Source organism: Acaromyces ingoldii (assembly GCF_003144295.1).
Source record: "Acaromyces ingoldii strain MCA 4198 unplaced genomic scaffold FA10scaffold_4, whole genome shotgun sequence".
NCBI classification, from domain to species: domain Eukaryota; kingdom Fungi; phylum Basidiomycota; class Exobasidiomycetes; order Exobasidiales; family Cryptobasidiaceae; genus Acaromyces; species Acaromyces ingoldii.
In genome coordinates this window covers 400,914-415,095 of record NW_020290250.1, presented here as the reverse complement: position 1 = coordinate 415,095, position 14,182 = coordinate 400,914, and the positions used below count along the sequence as shown (strand labels likewise).

The following is a 14,182-nucleotide window of genomic DNA, read 5'->3' as shown; positions in this document are numbered from 1 at the left end:
CCCTGCAGCTGCTGCTATGTACATTTTTTGCTCTTCCTTGAGAAGAAAGGAGGGAAAGTGAGCAAGCATCCCACAAGACATGGCAACGAGATGGACGTTGCTGGGCACGGTCCGCAACAGCGCTTGGCAGCGCGCCGTCTTGGGGCCCGGAAGGACGCAACAGCAGCATAGTGTGGCGCAGCCAAGAGAGTGGACGAGAGAGCCACCGTCGCGGACTCCATCAGCACGAAGGCCGAGGGGCGAGCCGGGGTGGAAGGAGCCGAGGATCTTCCAAGAGCACTCTCGCCTTCGGTCCGGCCTTGTCGTCGAAGATGTACCAGAGGTGCTGGCAGGTCTGCGGGAGCTGCTGCTGAAGAAGCCCAAGCTGTCTGTCAGCCCGGGCGAGCGCAAGGATCACGCGGCCATGGTCAAGCTGCTCAGGGCTCGTCGCGACGAGATTGACGACTGGGCCACTCTGACCACCTTTGCGGAAACAAGACTGCTCAAAAAGGACTGGTCCGCGTTTCTTGGCCTCGTTCTGCTTCATCTCAGGAGCGACAGGCACGACGATGTCCGCCTCCTCGTCCTCAAGGCGCTGGAGGATCTCCCACCTCCCAATATCCAGGGCGACCTAGTTGCGCTCTATGCGGCTGCATCGACTTTAGAAGATACAGTCGCACTGACCCGCAGGCTGCCGCCCGCCAAGGTCCACTTCAACACCGCATTTGAGGCGCAATTCGGCGGCACGGGCGCGCCGTTGACAGTCAAGCGCGCCTGGAAACTCATGTCGCGCGAGTGGGTACAGACTGATCGGCCTCTAGGAGCGCCCGACGAAGCAGTCAGCCAATGGAGCCAGGAGAAGGAGGGGCGCCATGTCCGCCATGCAATCCTAGCATGGGGGCTAGATTGTCTGGGTGAGGCGCCGCAGTTCAATTGGCTCGCTCGTCGATTCGGCACTCTCCTCTCTGCCGCGCCGGCCAGCCGAGATTTGCGATCGATTGCGATGCTCATTGAGACGGCCATCGAGGCCAAAGATAGCTGGCTTTCCGTCGTACACGACGATGACGACATGGCCAACTGGAATGCATGGACATTCGCCACGCTCTTCTCGTCGCTTCTCGCGGCAGGACAGACGACGCTGGCGGACAGGGTCTGGTCAATGTACTGCGATGTGCGAGGACCCGACCGCACAACAGACATCAGAGTCGCCAATGCGATCCTCGACGGCCATGTGACCCGAAAGGACTGGGGTGCCGTCGCAGAGACATGGAAGAGCATTGCCAACCCAGACGACTACACGTCCACGACGATGCTCGTGGCGCTGTTCCGATCTAATGACGTCGATGGGGCCATGCGACTCTTTGCGCAGAAGCGAGCCGAGAAGGCGACTCGCGTAGAGATGTGCAATGCAGTACTATTGGGTCTCTATCTTCAGAGGAGAGACGAACAGGCCAACGCGCTATTTGACGAGATGCTCCACTCCTCCGACCTTCCCAAACCCAACGTGACGACGATCAACACCATGCTCCGAGCCCATGGTCGACGCAAGGATGGTGCCCGGCTCACAGCGGCACTCCGGACTATGTCAGACCTTGGGCTGGATCCAGATGTATACACTTCGACGACGTTTCTTGACGCTCTCTTACGCATGGGACATGGACGGGAGGCACTCTCCAAGGTCGTCGAGATCATGCATCAAATGAGCGCGCGTCCCAATGCTGTGACTTTGACAGCCATGATCAAAGTGCTCGTGTCGCCCAACGAGGAGCAGGATGAACCGGCTAACCTGACGGCAGCCTTGGCTGTGCTCGAGCGCATGGAGGACACGGGCCCACGACCGAATGAAGTGACGTACACTGCGGTCATGGCATCGCTCTTCAGGCACCTGCAGGGGCACAAGGTCGAAGAGCAGGTCGATTTGGCCCTCTCGCTGCTGGACCGCATGCGCAGACTGAGGCTGGAGCCAAATAGGATCACGTACCACACAATGCTCGACGGTCTCTTCCGATCCGTCAGGCTGTGCGTCAACCAGGGGAAAGAGGCCGCGGCACAGCAGATGCTCGAGCGCGCGCTTGGCCTGATCGATGAGATGGGAAGAGAGGCAGCCGAAGCGAACCGTCCCGTCAGCCGGACATGGATCCTCGTTCTCGATGCGCTGAGCGAGCTTTCGCGCTCGCCCTCCAGGGGTGTCTCAGGCGAAGCCAGAAAGGCACGGGCACAGTTCATGGGACGAATCAAAAGCGAGCACATGCCCTCGCTGCAAGACACCAGAGTCAGGCAGCGTTGGGATCACACTCAAGACGATGTGAAGCTCCGGAGAATCATTGATTTCTAATCCTGAGCGACCTTGTCGATTGGACTCTCCTTTCGCTGCGCATAGCCGGTCCAGCTCTGCATGCGTAGTTCATTCAATGAAAAATCAGCCTGTATTCTCAAATCCTTCAATGCATGCTGAAACGCACCTCATCATAGATGCTAGCCTGGATACCCAGCTGGTGTAGACCAGCCCAGATGACGGCGGCCGTCATGCCCGAGCCGCATGTGGCCGTGACAGCCGTCTCGCCGGCGCTCGACGCCTGCCGGATCTTGTCGATCCCCTCGAGGCCACCGACGGCATCGCTGATCGTTCGCCAGAGCTCCGTCTGCTCCTTGAACGTCGTGTACCCTCCCTCGTGCTTTTGTAACAACTCCGAGAAGGGCAGTGAGAGCGACGAGGGAATGTGTCCAGAGGACAGGCCAGGCCGCGGTTCGGGCGCCGTCCCCTCGAAGCGACCAGCAGGCCGCGCGTCGAGGACCGTCTGGCCCCGGGAGCCCATTCTGGCATTGGCAATCATCTCGTCGTAGTCTCGAATGATTACTGGATGGAGAGGTGTAGGGCTGTAATTCTTCTTGGTGGGTGTAAAGCTGGGAGGGCCCTCCTCGAGGGGAAGCGAGGCGGCGATCCAGCCGGGAAGGCCGCCATCGAGAATGGAGATGTGGCGGTGGCCAAAGGCATGGAACGTGAATGCGGTCCTCGGTGAAGAGAAGACGCCGTGGGTGTCGTACACCACGACGTGTGTTTCATTGTCGATGCCCTGCGAGGCTGTGTGGCAAGGTGAGGGTTCGGGGTCATGTCAGCCGAGAGAGATAGCGAACACAAGAAAGGGGCCAACGCACACGCAGCTTCGGCAAACGCCTCAGAGGAGGGCATCATATGCTTAAGACCGAGTTGGTGCGTCTTGTCCGCCACGTCATCGACGTCCCAGAATGTCGAGCCCGGGAGCCTGGGCCCCTTTTCGAACTCCTGGCGGGCATTGCGAGCGACGCCGGGCATGAACCACGTCGCATCGAGGATCCGCGGCTTCTTCTCGCCCGCGAGCAGCGAGGAGAGAGAGGCTGGCGAAAGGACCAGTGGCGGAGCTGCGGTCGATGGCATGGTTGCGATACCTCTTCTCGCAGCGGCAGTCGATGAAAAGGTGCTCAGACCCCTCCTCGCAGTGGCCGGACCTAGTCTACCGAGCATGATGAAAGTCAGAAGGATCCCCGTGCTCCGAGTCCCGGCAACTCCGTCGTCGACCGTTGGTGCAAGTGGAGCACTCGCAAAACATTCCACGTGTTTTTGTGATTTCTGGGTTTTAGTGACGGCTCATTCTCGCTCGTCCTGGGAAGCTAGCGACTAAAGTGGAGAGAAAGAGCATCACGACCATGTCATCGACGATGCCATCCAAGAATCCCGTCGTGCTGGTGACGGGCGCCTCCAAAGGCTTGGGCCTCGAAGTAGCTCGTCTGCTCTTGGAAGGCAATGCCCGCATTCCCGCTGCCAACGTCGTGACGCTCTCCAGGACGCTGCCCGACGAGCTCCGACGACTTGGGCAGCAGGGTGGAGGACGTGAAACCAGCATCGAGTCTGTGCAAGGAGACGTGACGAGCGAGAGCGACAACGAGAAGGCTGTCGGACTCGCAATTTCCAAATGGGGTAGGCTCGATGGCGTGGTGTTGAATGCCGGTATCATCGACTTTGTCCGCATCGCAGACAAGGTGAGCGTTCCACCTTCTTCTTGATTGGGGATTGGCTGCTGAGATTGAAATCTTTGCTGTTCACAGTCGCCAAAGGACTTCATGCAGGAGCTGAATGTGAACCTCGTCTCGCTCGTGACGACGCTGCATTATGCTCTACCTCACCTGCGCAAGTCACCTACAGGCTGCGGCAGGGTCGTCTTCACGTCCAGCGGCGCTTCGACTGGAAACTACGCTGGCTGGTCGGCCTACAATGCCAGCAAGGCCGGCGCAAATGCGCTCATGAGGACGCTGGCAAATGAGGAAAAATCCATTGCGGCTTGGAGTGTTCGGCCTGGTGTTGTGGCCACCGAGGTGGGTATCTGCTTGCATGCCGACGGTGGACACTGCTCGAGCTGATATTTTTGAGCATTGCCCAGATGCAAGCGCTGCTGAGGAACTCGGGCAAGGAGTCAATGGACGAGGCCGCTTATAACAAGTTTATCACTCTACACAAGGAGGGCAAATTAGTCGATCCAGTTGAGCCGGCTCATGTCCTGGCCGCTCTGGCTGTGAGGGGCACCCGATCAGAGCCAAATGCGGCCGGCGGCGGCGAAGGCCTCGGAGCCGAGGGCGCATATGTCAATTGGGAGGACCCAGCGCTAGAAGCTTACCGAAAACAAAAGTAAACCAGTTTGGCGGAGTCAAAGTTAGAGCTGCCACATACCAAGCTCGTTGTACACAGCTGCTCAGAGAGGTAGCAAAATTGTCAAGTGCCTCATCTCATAACTGGACGTGACCCGTCGCGATCGATCGTGGAGATGTCTCCTCTCTCAGTCTAGCTCGTTATGCCCTCCTCCCACAAGTAAGTGACAAGTGAGAAGAATAAAATCCGGCCGGACTTTACGAAGAAAGACCAGCCGGGAGAGCGACATAAGCTTATGTGACATTGTAAGCTGACATGACGAAGTGAGCTAAAGTGATGAAGTGAGCACGGCAAGGTGAGCAAGCGTTACGCCGAGAAAGTTTTATGCGGCAGGATATAATTATCTTCTACAGTCACGGACGAGAGAGAGTAACAACAGAAAGTAAGAAAGCATGACATCGAAGCTTTTGTGATCACTGACACGGACAGGGATGCGCTCGGTGGGGTCAGCAGACCGAGCTTGCCCCTTTATCTTCTTAAAGAGCCCAGTAGGAATATGTAGCATTACTTTACAGCCAAAGGAGCTTTTATCAGCACCCACGAAAAAGTAAAGTCAGAATCTTCGATCAATCGCCCGAGTAAGACGAGACCGCCAGAATGAGCCGCTACGTCCAGGTCAACAGTGCTCCTAGGGGGCCTGGTGACGCTCGACCTACGGCACTCGACGTCGTGCGAGACGAAGGGCTCCAAGGCAAACTGACCGGTAGCGTCGGCGTCGTCACAGGCGCCTCTTCCGGTATGGGCCCTGAAGTTGCCAGAGCCCTGGCCGCGACGGGCATGACTGTGTTTTGCACAGCCCGAGACGTTGCAAAGGCGAACAAAGCGCTTGAGGGCATCAAGACGGAAATCGTAGAAATGGACAACGCCTCGCTCGTCTCTGTGCGCAAGGCAGCGAGCGAGATCCTGGCAAAGGCGAATGGCAAAGTCAACATCTTGATCAACAATGCTGCCATTATGGCGTGTCCATTCGCCACAACCCAAGACGGTTTTGAGTCCCAATTTGGCGTCTGCCATCTCGCCCACTTCCTCTTCTTTCAGCTTCTCAAGGACGCTCTGCTTCGGGCAGCCACATCACAGAGGGCGTCGAGGGTCGTCAGCGTGTCCTCGGTCGGTCATCGGGCAGGCCCTGTCAATTTCAACGACTACAATTACGAGAGAGACCCAAAGAGCTATAGCCCTTGGGGTGCTTATGGTTCAGCAAAGACGGCCAATATCTATTTGGCCAACGAGATCGAAAGACGGTACAGCAGCAAGCACCTTCACGCCCTCTCCCTGCATCCAGGAGGTGTGAGAACGGGGCTGCAGGCGCACATCCCTCAGGAAATCATCGACAGCTGGAAAACGGACGAGAAAATCAGCAAGAAAATGAAGAACGCAGAGCAGGGCGCTTCAGCAACGGTCATTGCGGCCTTGGCAGAGGAGCACGAGGGAAAAGGAGGATATTACCTCAACGAGGATGGTGTCAAAGCCGAGATGGCAAAAGAGGAGGACAGATTTTCAGTCAGTATTGAGCCTGGCTATGCACCTCATGCCTTTAATCCAGAAGGAGAGACACAATTGTGGCAGGATTCTCTCGCAATGGTAGGTCTTCCACAGGAGTGATATACTCTTTGCGATCTGGCCGAGATCGAGGACGATACAGAGACGAAATCCCACTTCTTTCTAGAATGTTTCGTCAGGACGCTGGTGTGATTTAGTGTATCATGTCACTTGGCGGCAAGCAAAACACGAGTGTAGCCGCGTTCGTAGCATTTGCATCCGCGTGAAGCGAAGCGAAGAAGTAGATCTGGGACATGCGAACTGAACAATGCCTATTAATGAAGTGCTGTTGGGAGATGCAAGGACGCACGGATGTACAGAAGAGATTGCGAGAAAAGTCAAGAAGAAGAAGAAGAAGAAGAAGAAAAAGGACAACGACATCTAGTCTCTTAGGCAACATTGATGGTCGAGTTGAAGTACTGGACCGTGATGCCGCCACTGGCGCCGATCTGGCCAAAGATGGCCGTAGTAAGGAGCGCCTCTCCAGACTTTGCGCTCTCGGGGATCGGGACCTCAATAGTAAAGGGCGTCCTGTAGTTGTTCTTGGGGTAGCTCGAGATGTCTTGTCGTGCGATGGCCTGCGACCCGATGGTCTTACCAACGGGCGGCGTGCGGTCCGGGGTGGTAAGGCCAAAGATGGCGTAGTCCTGCTCGTTGTTGGTCAGGGAGCCAGTGCAGTTGAAGGTAACGGCGACGCTGTCACCAGCCTTGACGGGGGTTTTGGAAGCCGACATGCTAGTGATGATGGCCGAGGCGCTGTGAGCAACCGCAAGGGTAGCGAGGGCAGCAGCAGGAATAGAGAAGCGCATCTTGGTGTGTTGTTGAAGGAGAAGGATTCTTCGTAGCTTGATGAAGAGTAGATTGGTGAACTGAAGATATCCTCGGAGCACTCTGAACACGCCGCCTTAAGTAGCTTTTCGTTGCCTCGCCATCAAACGTGCTTGTCCCAATGCCGAACCTTTCGGTGGCAAGGAGGGGGAATGGAACATCCGCCGACCACGGAACTCCGCTTCTTCGCCGTTAGATCGCGATTGCATAGAAGCGGTTTTATTTTTTTATATATAAACTCGCGAACCTGCAGGAACCGGAATCTTCAGACTATTCTCCCTGCTTTAATTTGAGAGATGATGACGAAACGACGTCTGAGCTCCGACGGGGACGGCAACAAAGCGACTTCATAGAAGCTGTATCGCTCCGTGAGGTGGGGCAGTCTGTACGGTGATGTTGTGATGTTGCTCCGCCGGTGCCGAGCAGAGATGCCGTGCCCTTGGCCTCACGGCCAGGATTCGAGAGTCCGTTGCCACATCCTGCCGCTCGTGAGCCCTTGCTGTTCGCCAGGTCGGGACCCCGAAGCTCTTCTCGTCTGGAGTAAGCTTTCGCGTCACTGCCTCGTGGAGAACGTCATTGCTTCGCCTGTCACTAAATGTCGTAAAAGCTTCTTCGTAACGACGGCGTAGTCCGCCACAGAAAAAGCCGGCACGAGCGCATTAAAGACTCTTGAGGAGAGCGTCAAACCAACCTCAAAGCCTTGACATACCATTTTTGAGCGCTCAACTCCTTCCTAGGGTGAGTCTTTAGACGTGGGCAGTGCAGAATGTCATAAGCCTGCGTGTCTTCTGCTCGTCCTTGTACTGCTATCAAAGGAGACAGCGAAGGACGGAAGATATTTAGGTCGCGGGACAGCGTGGATGCTCGGTAGATTTTCAGTTTTTCCATCTAGCGCGCGATGTCCGACGCCTTCTTTTGCGCCAAAGTGCAGCACCTTCGAGAACAAGCAGCGTCGCACCCGAATAGGGACCGTGTCTTGGAAGCCACTTGAGACATTTTCCTCCGTCTGACAGCCCCTCTCAATGAGCAGAGAGGTCGAAAAGAAGCCTATATAAAGGATGGACTCTCAGAGTCGCTTTCTCGTCCTCCTCATCACGACAAGCACATCCAGCAACGCATCTCATCAGAACCATCGCACTTCAAGATGCTCTTCAGCGCCTTCTTCCTCGGTCTCGTGGCCACCACCAGCGCCCTTCCCCTTGAGCCGCGCAGTGCACCCGCGCTCCAGTGCAGCACGGAGGTCATGCGCTCGGGCCCCCTTAATTACGGAGATCCCCAGTACGGCAGCACCCTTGGTCAGCTTGGTCTGTTCACCGTCGATGGCGAGCAGCGCGTCGTTGAGGCCTACTCGGACACGACCCCGCTCAGGGTGGCACAGATCCAGTGCAATTCCACCTACCTCAACTTCAGCAAGTCGTCCACCTTTGGAACGGACACGCCTGTCAGGCTCGTACTTGAGGATGACCACACGCAGTGCCTTGGTCTCAAGGTAGCCGACGGTCAATCGAAGACTTTCATCACGGTTCAGGATTGCGACCCGACTGACGACGAGGGTCAGGCAAAGCAGATCTGGTCGGACGCGTGGAAGTTCAACTACCTGTTGCCCATGGGCGGAAAGAAGCCTGGATACCCCTTTTCGCTTGTCCGCAACACGGCTCCCCCACCTCAGGCCATCAGCGCCATCCCGAACTGCGACGACTGCGACAACAGCGTCAGCTTCACCTTCTGAGCCTCCTTCCATGAGCGCGAACACACGCCTATCTAGCCTTGCTTCTTTTCCTTGTAGCCACATATAGATCTTTGCTGTTTTCACTACTAGACTCATCACACGAACAATCTTCTGCCCGCTTACGTCCTGGAATATATGGTTCTACTTTGTCTTTCTTTGTTCCTTTCGCGAGACCCATACAATTGGTCTGTTTAGACTGGGGATGCGCTTGCTGGCAGTCCTACGAAGTAGCCGTATAAAGAGTAATCATCATTGCACATCCAGCGATTGAGGTTGGTGGATCCTTAAAAAGACCGCGGGAGAGCGCCTGGTTGATGCCGACGACGAAGTGGGTCCAGCCCGTGTTTTTGCTGGCGTCCAGGAGCGGCACCTTGGAGTACAGCTCTGAGCTCCACGGAGAGGTGGCTGCTCCGATGCAGCGTTACCATTTCTTCCTCTCTTTCTCTCTCTCTCTCCTTCCTCAAACTCGATGAGATACGATGGGGAGTGTGAGCTAGCTCCACTTGGACTCTTCGACTCGACCGAAAAAAAAAAAAAAAAAAAAAAAAAAAAAAGCCTAATTGGGAGCAGGAAAGGCGAAGTCGAAAGAAACTAAGCGCAGTCAATCTCGCTCCAAGCTCCTATCAAGTACCGACACAGGCGACAACGACGACGATGGACAGCGCATATGACCCGACGATCAATCGGGTCGAAGAGCAGCCGCCGAAACAGGCGGACACGATGAGCATCCCGGCAGCGGACAAGGCAGCTGCAGCGCAGGAAGAGGGCGAAGGTGTTGGGCAGCAGGGTGCTGATCCTACGCTCGAGGAAGAGGTCAAGCAGCTGGTGGGAAGCGTGACGTCGTGGTGGTCCGGCTTCAGCAAAAAGGTGCGTCTTTTTCCTCTTGAAAGCTGGCGATTCATGAGAGCTGATGAGGAAGGAGAATGGCTCACAGTCTGCGGAGCAGATCAACACGGCACGGGCGCAGATCGAGAAGCAGGGTGGGCTGGTGTCGTATGCGCGAAACGAGGCGGCTAAGCTCGAGGCGCAGCTGTCCGAGGTGCAGAAACAGGCGAGGGAAAAGGCGCAGGCGACGGGCGAGGTGGATGTCGATGTGGCTGACTGGGGCATGGCTGGAGTCACCATCTCGCCGCGGGCTAGCGAGAGCGAGGGCAGGGATACGGACAAGGGAAAAGGCAAGGGCAAGGGCAAAGCGACAGAGGGCGACGAGGAGGAGGAAGACGACGAGGAGGATGCAGCAGTCAAGGGTACACAGCCGCGGAATCAGAAGAGAGCAGCCGCGACCAACGCCGACAATGACCAGGGCGGTGAGGCCATCTTTGACGCCGAGAACGACATCGATGAGGCCGGCGGAGCCAAGGGCGATGCGACAAAGGAACTGACACCCGAGGAAAAGGCCCTCGAGGCGGCGCGACAAGGCACAAAGGTGGCACTGGCCAACATGCAATCGTTCTGGGAGCGCATACAGACGAACCTCAACTCGGATCCACGGATCAAGGACATCCAGAAGTCGCTTGCCAACACGCTACAGAGTGTCTCTGCGCCCGCTTCCCAAGCGGCTGGAGAAGGGAAAAAGGGACTGCCAGAACAACAGCAACAAGGAGGCCTCGCTTCGGCAGGCGAGGCGCTGCCTGCCCTGGCGCGGACATTGCAGAGCCGTCTGCCGCACCTCGACTGGAAAGAGTCGCAGGCGCTGGCGAAGAAGTACTACGCCGAGTCGCAATCCGCGGCAAAGGACTGGACGAGGGAAATGGGCGACTTTGTGGGCGAGCTCGTCAAGATTGTCCCGCCTGAAGAGGAGAAGCCCTCGACAGGCGAGACAAAGAACAAGCAAGAAGCTGAGCCAAAGAGCGCCGCCACCGCCGCTGCTGCCGCTGCTCTCTCCGACAAGGGCAAAGGCGGGGATGACAAGAAGGCAGCAGCCGTGGACGAGAAGCTCGGAGAAGAGACCGACGATGATTTCGACTGGGACCGCGAGGCTGACCGTCTCGAGACGACCACGGGCCCACCGACAACGAGCTGGGGAGGAAGTGCCAGCGGAAGCGAGGAGCAGCTGGCCTCGGCGCACCACGGCACGGCGGCTGCCAGCAAGGAGCAACAGAGCAAAAAGGACGATGACGACGAGGACGGAGACTCGGACTGGGAGTGAGAGAGTGGTGGAAGTACCTGCTCATGATGAGAGAGAGAGAGAGGAGTGTATGCGTTCTGGAATACATTGGAGTATCATCTAGGGAATCTCTATTGCGTTGCCGTCTGTTGGGCGGGGGGAGTGTCAGTTTCCTGGCCTGGATTGAAGTGCGTGAGGTCTTAGGCAGAAGGCTCACCTTCTCTGCGCCCATAAAGTGCATTGCCGTCTCAAAGGCAAAGATGGCAGCCGCATTGGTGGGAAAGGCTCTGATGAGGCAGACGAGGAAGCCGGTATAAAAGGAGCCGATTCTTGCGACCACCGAGGCCTGGGGCCCCTTTTGGATCCAGACGCTCCGAAAGGCGTCCTTCATCGTCGGGTAGCGCGGCGCATAGAGGTTGTCGGCCATCATGCGGTTCTTGACCGTGTCAAAGGGAAAAGCGAATAGCCAAAAGACTTCTGCGCCCAGCCCACCGGCTAGGAACGTCGAGAGGGCGGGCGAGATCTCGTAGCGGGTCCCCTTGAGCTTCTCGAATGAGCGCTGCAGGACATCGTAGCTGCCAAACATGAATGCGAAGTTTGCGCGAAAGAGCAGCGTGGCCGGCAGTGCATGCCAGAGGGCCGTAATGCCGCCGTGGCGAATCGTCTGCATGGCGCAGTCAATGGGCCCCGTAAAGTGCACCTTTGCACCCTGCTGAGCCGCTGCCGCTGCCGCTGCTCCTGCTCCTGCTCCCGACACCGACGCCGAGGAGAGCCTGGGCAGGTGCAGGCCGACGCGCTGCTGCTGCATCTGCAGCCTGGCCTTGATGAGCTCGATGGGCACCATGACGAGGCTGTTGGTGAGGCCCGCGCCGAGTCCCGCGACGGCGTGGAGCGAGCTCGGGAGGCGCTTGCCCGTGCCCTCGCCGACGCCCGTCAGGCGCGAGAGGCCGAGCCGGTAGGTGTGCAGGCTGCCCATCAGCACGCTGTCGGCCACGGCCCAGCCGACGGCGGGAGGCGATGCGCCCTTGTAGAGGCCGAGGAGCGACTCGCGCCGGGCCATCTGCATGATGCAGTCCATGGGGCCCTTGTAGGTGCCCACGGGCGAGCACTGCAGCCGGACCTTGATCGTGTCAAACGGGTGGCCCACCGCCAGCTTTGTCAGCCCGCTCGCGACGCCGCCGACGAAGCCCTTGAGCGAGGCGCTGCCCTCCTTTGGCGGCGGCGCTTCAGCTGCTGCTGCTGCTTTCCCCCGCGACTGGGGCGCCATTGCCATCGGTGCCCTGACGAATTCACCGGGATTGGAACTTGAGGCTTAGACTAAGTAAGAGGAAGAAACAAAAAGTTACGACACGGGAACCCCCAAGTGGAGATAGGACCGCTGATTAATGCGACTGCACCCAGCGGCTGAGCTTTCTTTCATGCGGTAGTAAAGGAAAGGTATGCAGAAGAATCATGCTTTGGGACGGTGGAATGCTGTATTGTACAATGCTTGAGAAGGAATCTGTGTGCCCTAATCATCGCCGTGGACTGGGACTCGGCGTCCATCTCTGCCTGCGCAGCCGCTCGACGTTGACCTCTTCGCTCTTTGGTGTGCCCACGAGCCGTGTTCCCAGCGACGACAGCCCGCGCTTCGTCTGCGTGCGATCGAGGAGCGTGCGAGCAGCCGGGCTCAGGTCTGACATTTTTCGCTTGCTGCCTCGAGAGGCCGTCGTGGAAGAGGCATTTCGTGCCGTCGGAGCAGGTGAGCCCTTGCCATCGGCCAGACGGCGCGCGAGCATGTCTCGCTTCGGCGTGGGTGGGATCTTGAACCCGCCTCGTTCTTCGGTGGTCGCCGTGGCCCCACCCACCCTCCTAGGTGTCCCAACGACAGCACCCCAGGTCATGAGCTGGCGTATGCGCTCTTGGCCTAGATCTCCTGGTCTGGGCGAGGGGAGCGGCGAGACGAAATTGTAGCCTGCGACCGAGATGCTACTGCTGGCCTTTGATTCGTCGTCGCCTGCCACCGACCCAGAGGAGGATTGGGCAGGTCGAGAGGACGTCTCGCCCCAACCCTCGATGGCCGCATCGATGCGGCTGCTCCTCGGCGATTGGCTGCCTTCGCCGACCCCGCTGGGCCCGCCGTTGCCGGACTCGTCGCCCGCGTCCTTGAAGCGGGTGTTGGAGAAGTCGACGCTCGGCCGCTGGCGCTCGGCTGAGGTGAAGATGGACTGGGCGCCCTTGTCCTCTGGGCGCAGCAGGCTGCTCGAACGGCTATACAGCGTCGTGCGGTTGGCGTCTGGGGGGTAGAAGAGGGCGTTGCGGGCCTGGTGGGACCACATGTCGAGCGGCTTCGACGTCTGCGTCGCTGGGCTGATCTCGGCCTGGCCGACAACTTTGGACTGTACCAACGATGACGATGGAGAGGAGGAGCCTGGCTCCGGGTCCCTTTCTTGCCCTGTGGTGATGAGTTTCGGCACAGGCCTTGCGCCCTCGAGGAGCTTGCCTGCTGCCGTCTGTGTGCTGGCTGCGTAGCCCCTCTGGGCCTCCTCTCCGGCCTCCTTGACGGCCCGTCTGCGTCTCTCATTTGCCTTGTTCTCTGACTCGTACGCCCACTTGTACTGCTCTCTCCTTCTCCTTTCCCGTGCCTCCATGATGGACAGAAATGAAGCGTTGTCTTCAGACGTGAAGTTGGACTGAAAAGCCGAAAGGGACAGGCCCTTGATCTCGGGCCCCCGGTCTTCTTCTTCCTTGTCCTCGTCTCCATCCTCATCCTCGCCGTCTCTCGCCCGCTCGTCTCGACGAATGGGGGTGGGGTCCCACTCTCGCCTCTGCTTCGGCGTCTGCCCTTGCCATCCTCGACCGGGCGTCGCCGCCTCGTCCCACCTCGGCGTCCCAGCCTCAGCCCGTCGCTGTCCCCTCGGCGAGCGGGGCGCAGGCGTGAGCACGCCATCCCTCTCCTCGAGCTCGACAAGCCGGCGCACAGCGCGTTCGAGCCGCTCGCGGGCCGCGCCATCGTCGTCACCTGGCCCTTCGTTAGCATCATCATCGTCGTCGTCTTCTGCCGCCGCCACGGCCGCCAGCGCGTCCAGGTAGTCGTTCTCGGCCTCTAGTCTGGCCAAGCCGGGGAAAAAGTCGCGCTCGATGATGCGCGACAGCGTTGTGGTGTAGGCCTCCTCCGAGAGCACGCGCTGGCCCCTCGTCGAAGTCGACGGAAGTGGCAAAGAGGACGCAGGCACGAGCGAGCCTGAGGACGACGAGGACATGACGCTTGTTGCAAGTCAAGCAGACAACAGCTGAGGCCGCTTCAAAAATTGGGTGACGCCCAGTGGAGGTTCACGTG

At 58.4% G+C, this 14,182-nt stretch overlaps 9 protein-coding genes across 9 annotated transcripts; 5 read left to right on the top strand and 4 right to left on the bottom strand.

Annotated features, from left to right (window-relative positions):
• Positions 1-79: 79 nt before the first annotated feature.
• On the top strand, positions 80-2,288 carry FA10DRAFT_286931 (hypothetical protein; the record flags this gene model as incomplete). The annotated part of the gene is made up of 2 exons (XM_025524111.1): positions 80-2,165; positions 2,221-2,288. The coding sequence occupies 2 exons, from the start codon at positions 80-82 to the stop codon at positions 2,286-2,288; spliced, it is 2,154 nt and encodes a 717-aa protein (XP_025376234.1).
• Positions 2,289-2,383: 95 nt separating this feature from the next.
• Positions 2,384-3,183, bottom strand: FA10DRAFT_267638 (hypothetical protein). Its single transcript, XM_025521988.1, has one exon. The coding sequence runs from the start codon at positions 2,793-2,795 to the stop codon at positions 2,421-2,423; it is 375 nt and encodes a 124-aa protein (XP_025376233.1). The 5' UTR covers positions 2,796-3,183; the 3' UTR covers positions 2,384-2,420.
• Positions 3,184-3,214: 31 nt separating this feature from the next.
• On the top strand, positions 3,215-4,849 carry FA10DRAFT_267635 (NAD(P)-binding protein). The gene is made up of 3 exons (XM_025521987.1): positions 3,215-3,996; positions 4,063-4,329; positions 4,395-4,849. The coding sequence occupies exons 1-3, from the start codon at positions 3,664-3,666 to the stop codon at positions 4,641-4,643; spliced, it is 849 nt and encodes a 282-aa protein (XP_025376232.1). The 5' UTR covers positions 3,215-3,663; the 3' UTR covers positions 4,644-4,849.
• Positions 4,850-5,257: 408 nt separating this feature from the next.
• FA10DRAFT_286928 (NAD(P)-binding protein) lies at positions 5,258-6,262 on the top strand (the record flags this gene model as incomplete). The annotated part of the gene is made up of 1 exon (XM_025524110.1): positions 5,258-6,262. One exon carries the CDS (start codon positions 5,258-5,260, stop codon positions 6,260-6,262), a length of 1,005 nt encoding a protein of 334 aa, XP_025376231.1.
• Positions 6,263-6,266: 4 nt separating this feature from the next.
• On the bottom strand, positions 6,267-7,166 carry FA10DRAFT_267634 (hypothetical protein). Its single transcript, XM_025521986.1, has one exon. It carries the CDS (start codon positions 7,006-7,008, stop codon positions 6,589-6,591), a length of 420 nt encoding a protein of 139 aa, XP_025376230.1. The 5' UTR covers positions 7,009-7,166; the 3' UTR covers positions 6,267-6,588.
• An 800-nt stretch (positions 7,167-7,966) lies between these two features.
• On the top strand, positions 7,967-8,844 carry FA10DRAFT_280162 (hypothetical protein). Its single transcript, XM_025523595.1, has one exon. The coding sequence runs from the start codon at positions 8,172-8,174 to the stop codon at positions 8,754-8,756; it is 585 nt and encodes a 194-aa protein (XP_025376229.1). The 5' UTR covers positions 7,967-8,171; the 3' UTR covers positions 8,757-8,844.
• Positions 8,845-9,386: 542 nt separating this feature from the next.
• Positions 9,387-11,011, top strand: FA10DRAFT_280161 (hypothetical protein). Its single transcript, XM_025523594.1, has 2 exons — positions 9,387-9,623; positions 9,691-11,011. The coding sequence occupies exons 1-2, from the start codon at positions 9,411-9,413 to the stop codon at positions 10,903-10,905; spliced, it is 1,428 nt and encodes a 475-aa protein (XP_025376228.1). The 5' UTR covers positions 9,387-9,410; the 3' UTR covers positions 10,906-11,011.
• FA10DRAFT_302413 (mitochondrial carrier) lies at positions 10,995-12,136 on the bottom strand (the record flags this gene model as incomplete). Its single annotated transcript, XM_025525114.1, has 2 exons — positions 10,995-11,009; positions 11,081-12,136. The coding sequence occupies 2 exons, from the start codon at positions 12,134-12,136 to the stop codon at positions 10,995-10,997; spliced, it is 1,071 nt and encodes a 356-aa protein (XP_025376227.1).
• Positions 12,137-12,312: 176 nt separating this feature from the next.
• On the bottom strand, positions 12,313-14,114 carry FA10DRAFT_267629 (hypothetical protein). The gene has a single exon (XM_025521985.1). It carries the CDS (start codon positions 14,103-14,105, stop codon positions 12,378-12,380), a length of 1,728 nt encoding a protein of 575 aa, XP_025376226.1. The 5' UTR covers positions 14,106-14,114; the 3' UTR covers positions 12,313-12,377.
• Positions 14,115-14,182: the final 68 nt, after the last annotated feature.

What these genes read in the sequence shown, in the direction of transcription:
- FA10DRAFT_267638 (XM_025521988.1), bottom strand. Translation starts at nt 2,795, where the DNA reads ATGGGCTCCCGGGGCCAGACGGTCCTCGACGCGCGGCCTGCTGGTCGC.
- FA10DRAFT_280162 (XM_025523595.1), top strand. Translation starts at nt 8,172, where the DNA reads ATGCTCTTCAGCGCCTTCTTCCTCGGTCTCGTGGCCACCACCAGCGCC.
- FA10DRAFT_267629 (XM_025521985.1), bottom strand. Translation starts at nt 14,105, where the DNA reads ATGTCCTCGTCGTCCTCAGGCTCGCTCGTGCCTGCGTCCTCTTTGCCA.
- FA10DRAFT_267635 (XM_025521987.1), top strand. Translation starts at nt 3,664, where the DNA reads ATGTCATCGACGATGCCATCCAAGAATCCCGTCGTGCTGGTGACGGGC. An exon ending in TTGTCCGCATCGCAGACAAG is followed by an intron (nt 3,997 to 4,062) that starts GTGAGCGTTCCA and finishes TGCTGTTCACAG; the next exon opens with TCGCCAAAGGACTTCATGCA. An exon ending in CTGGTGTTGTGGCCACCGAG is followed by an intron (nt 4,330 to 4,394) that starts GTGGGTATCTGC and finishes AGCATTGCCCAG; the next exon opens with ATGCAAGCGCTGCTGAGGAA.
- FA10DRAFT_267634 (XM_025521986.1), bottom strand. Translation starts at nt 7,008, where the DNA reads ATGCGCTTCTCTATTCCTGCTGCTGCCCTCGCTACCCTTGCGGTTGCT.
- FA10DRAFT_280161 (XM_025523594.1), top strand. Translation starts at nt 9,411, where the DNA reads ATGGACAGCGCATATGACCCGACGATCAATCGGGTCGAAGAGCAGCCG. An exon ending in GGTCCGGCTTCAGCAAAAAG is followed by an intron (nt 9,624 to 9,690) that starts GTGCGTCTTTTT and finishes AATGGCTCACAG; the next exon opens with TCTGCGGAGCAGATCAACAC.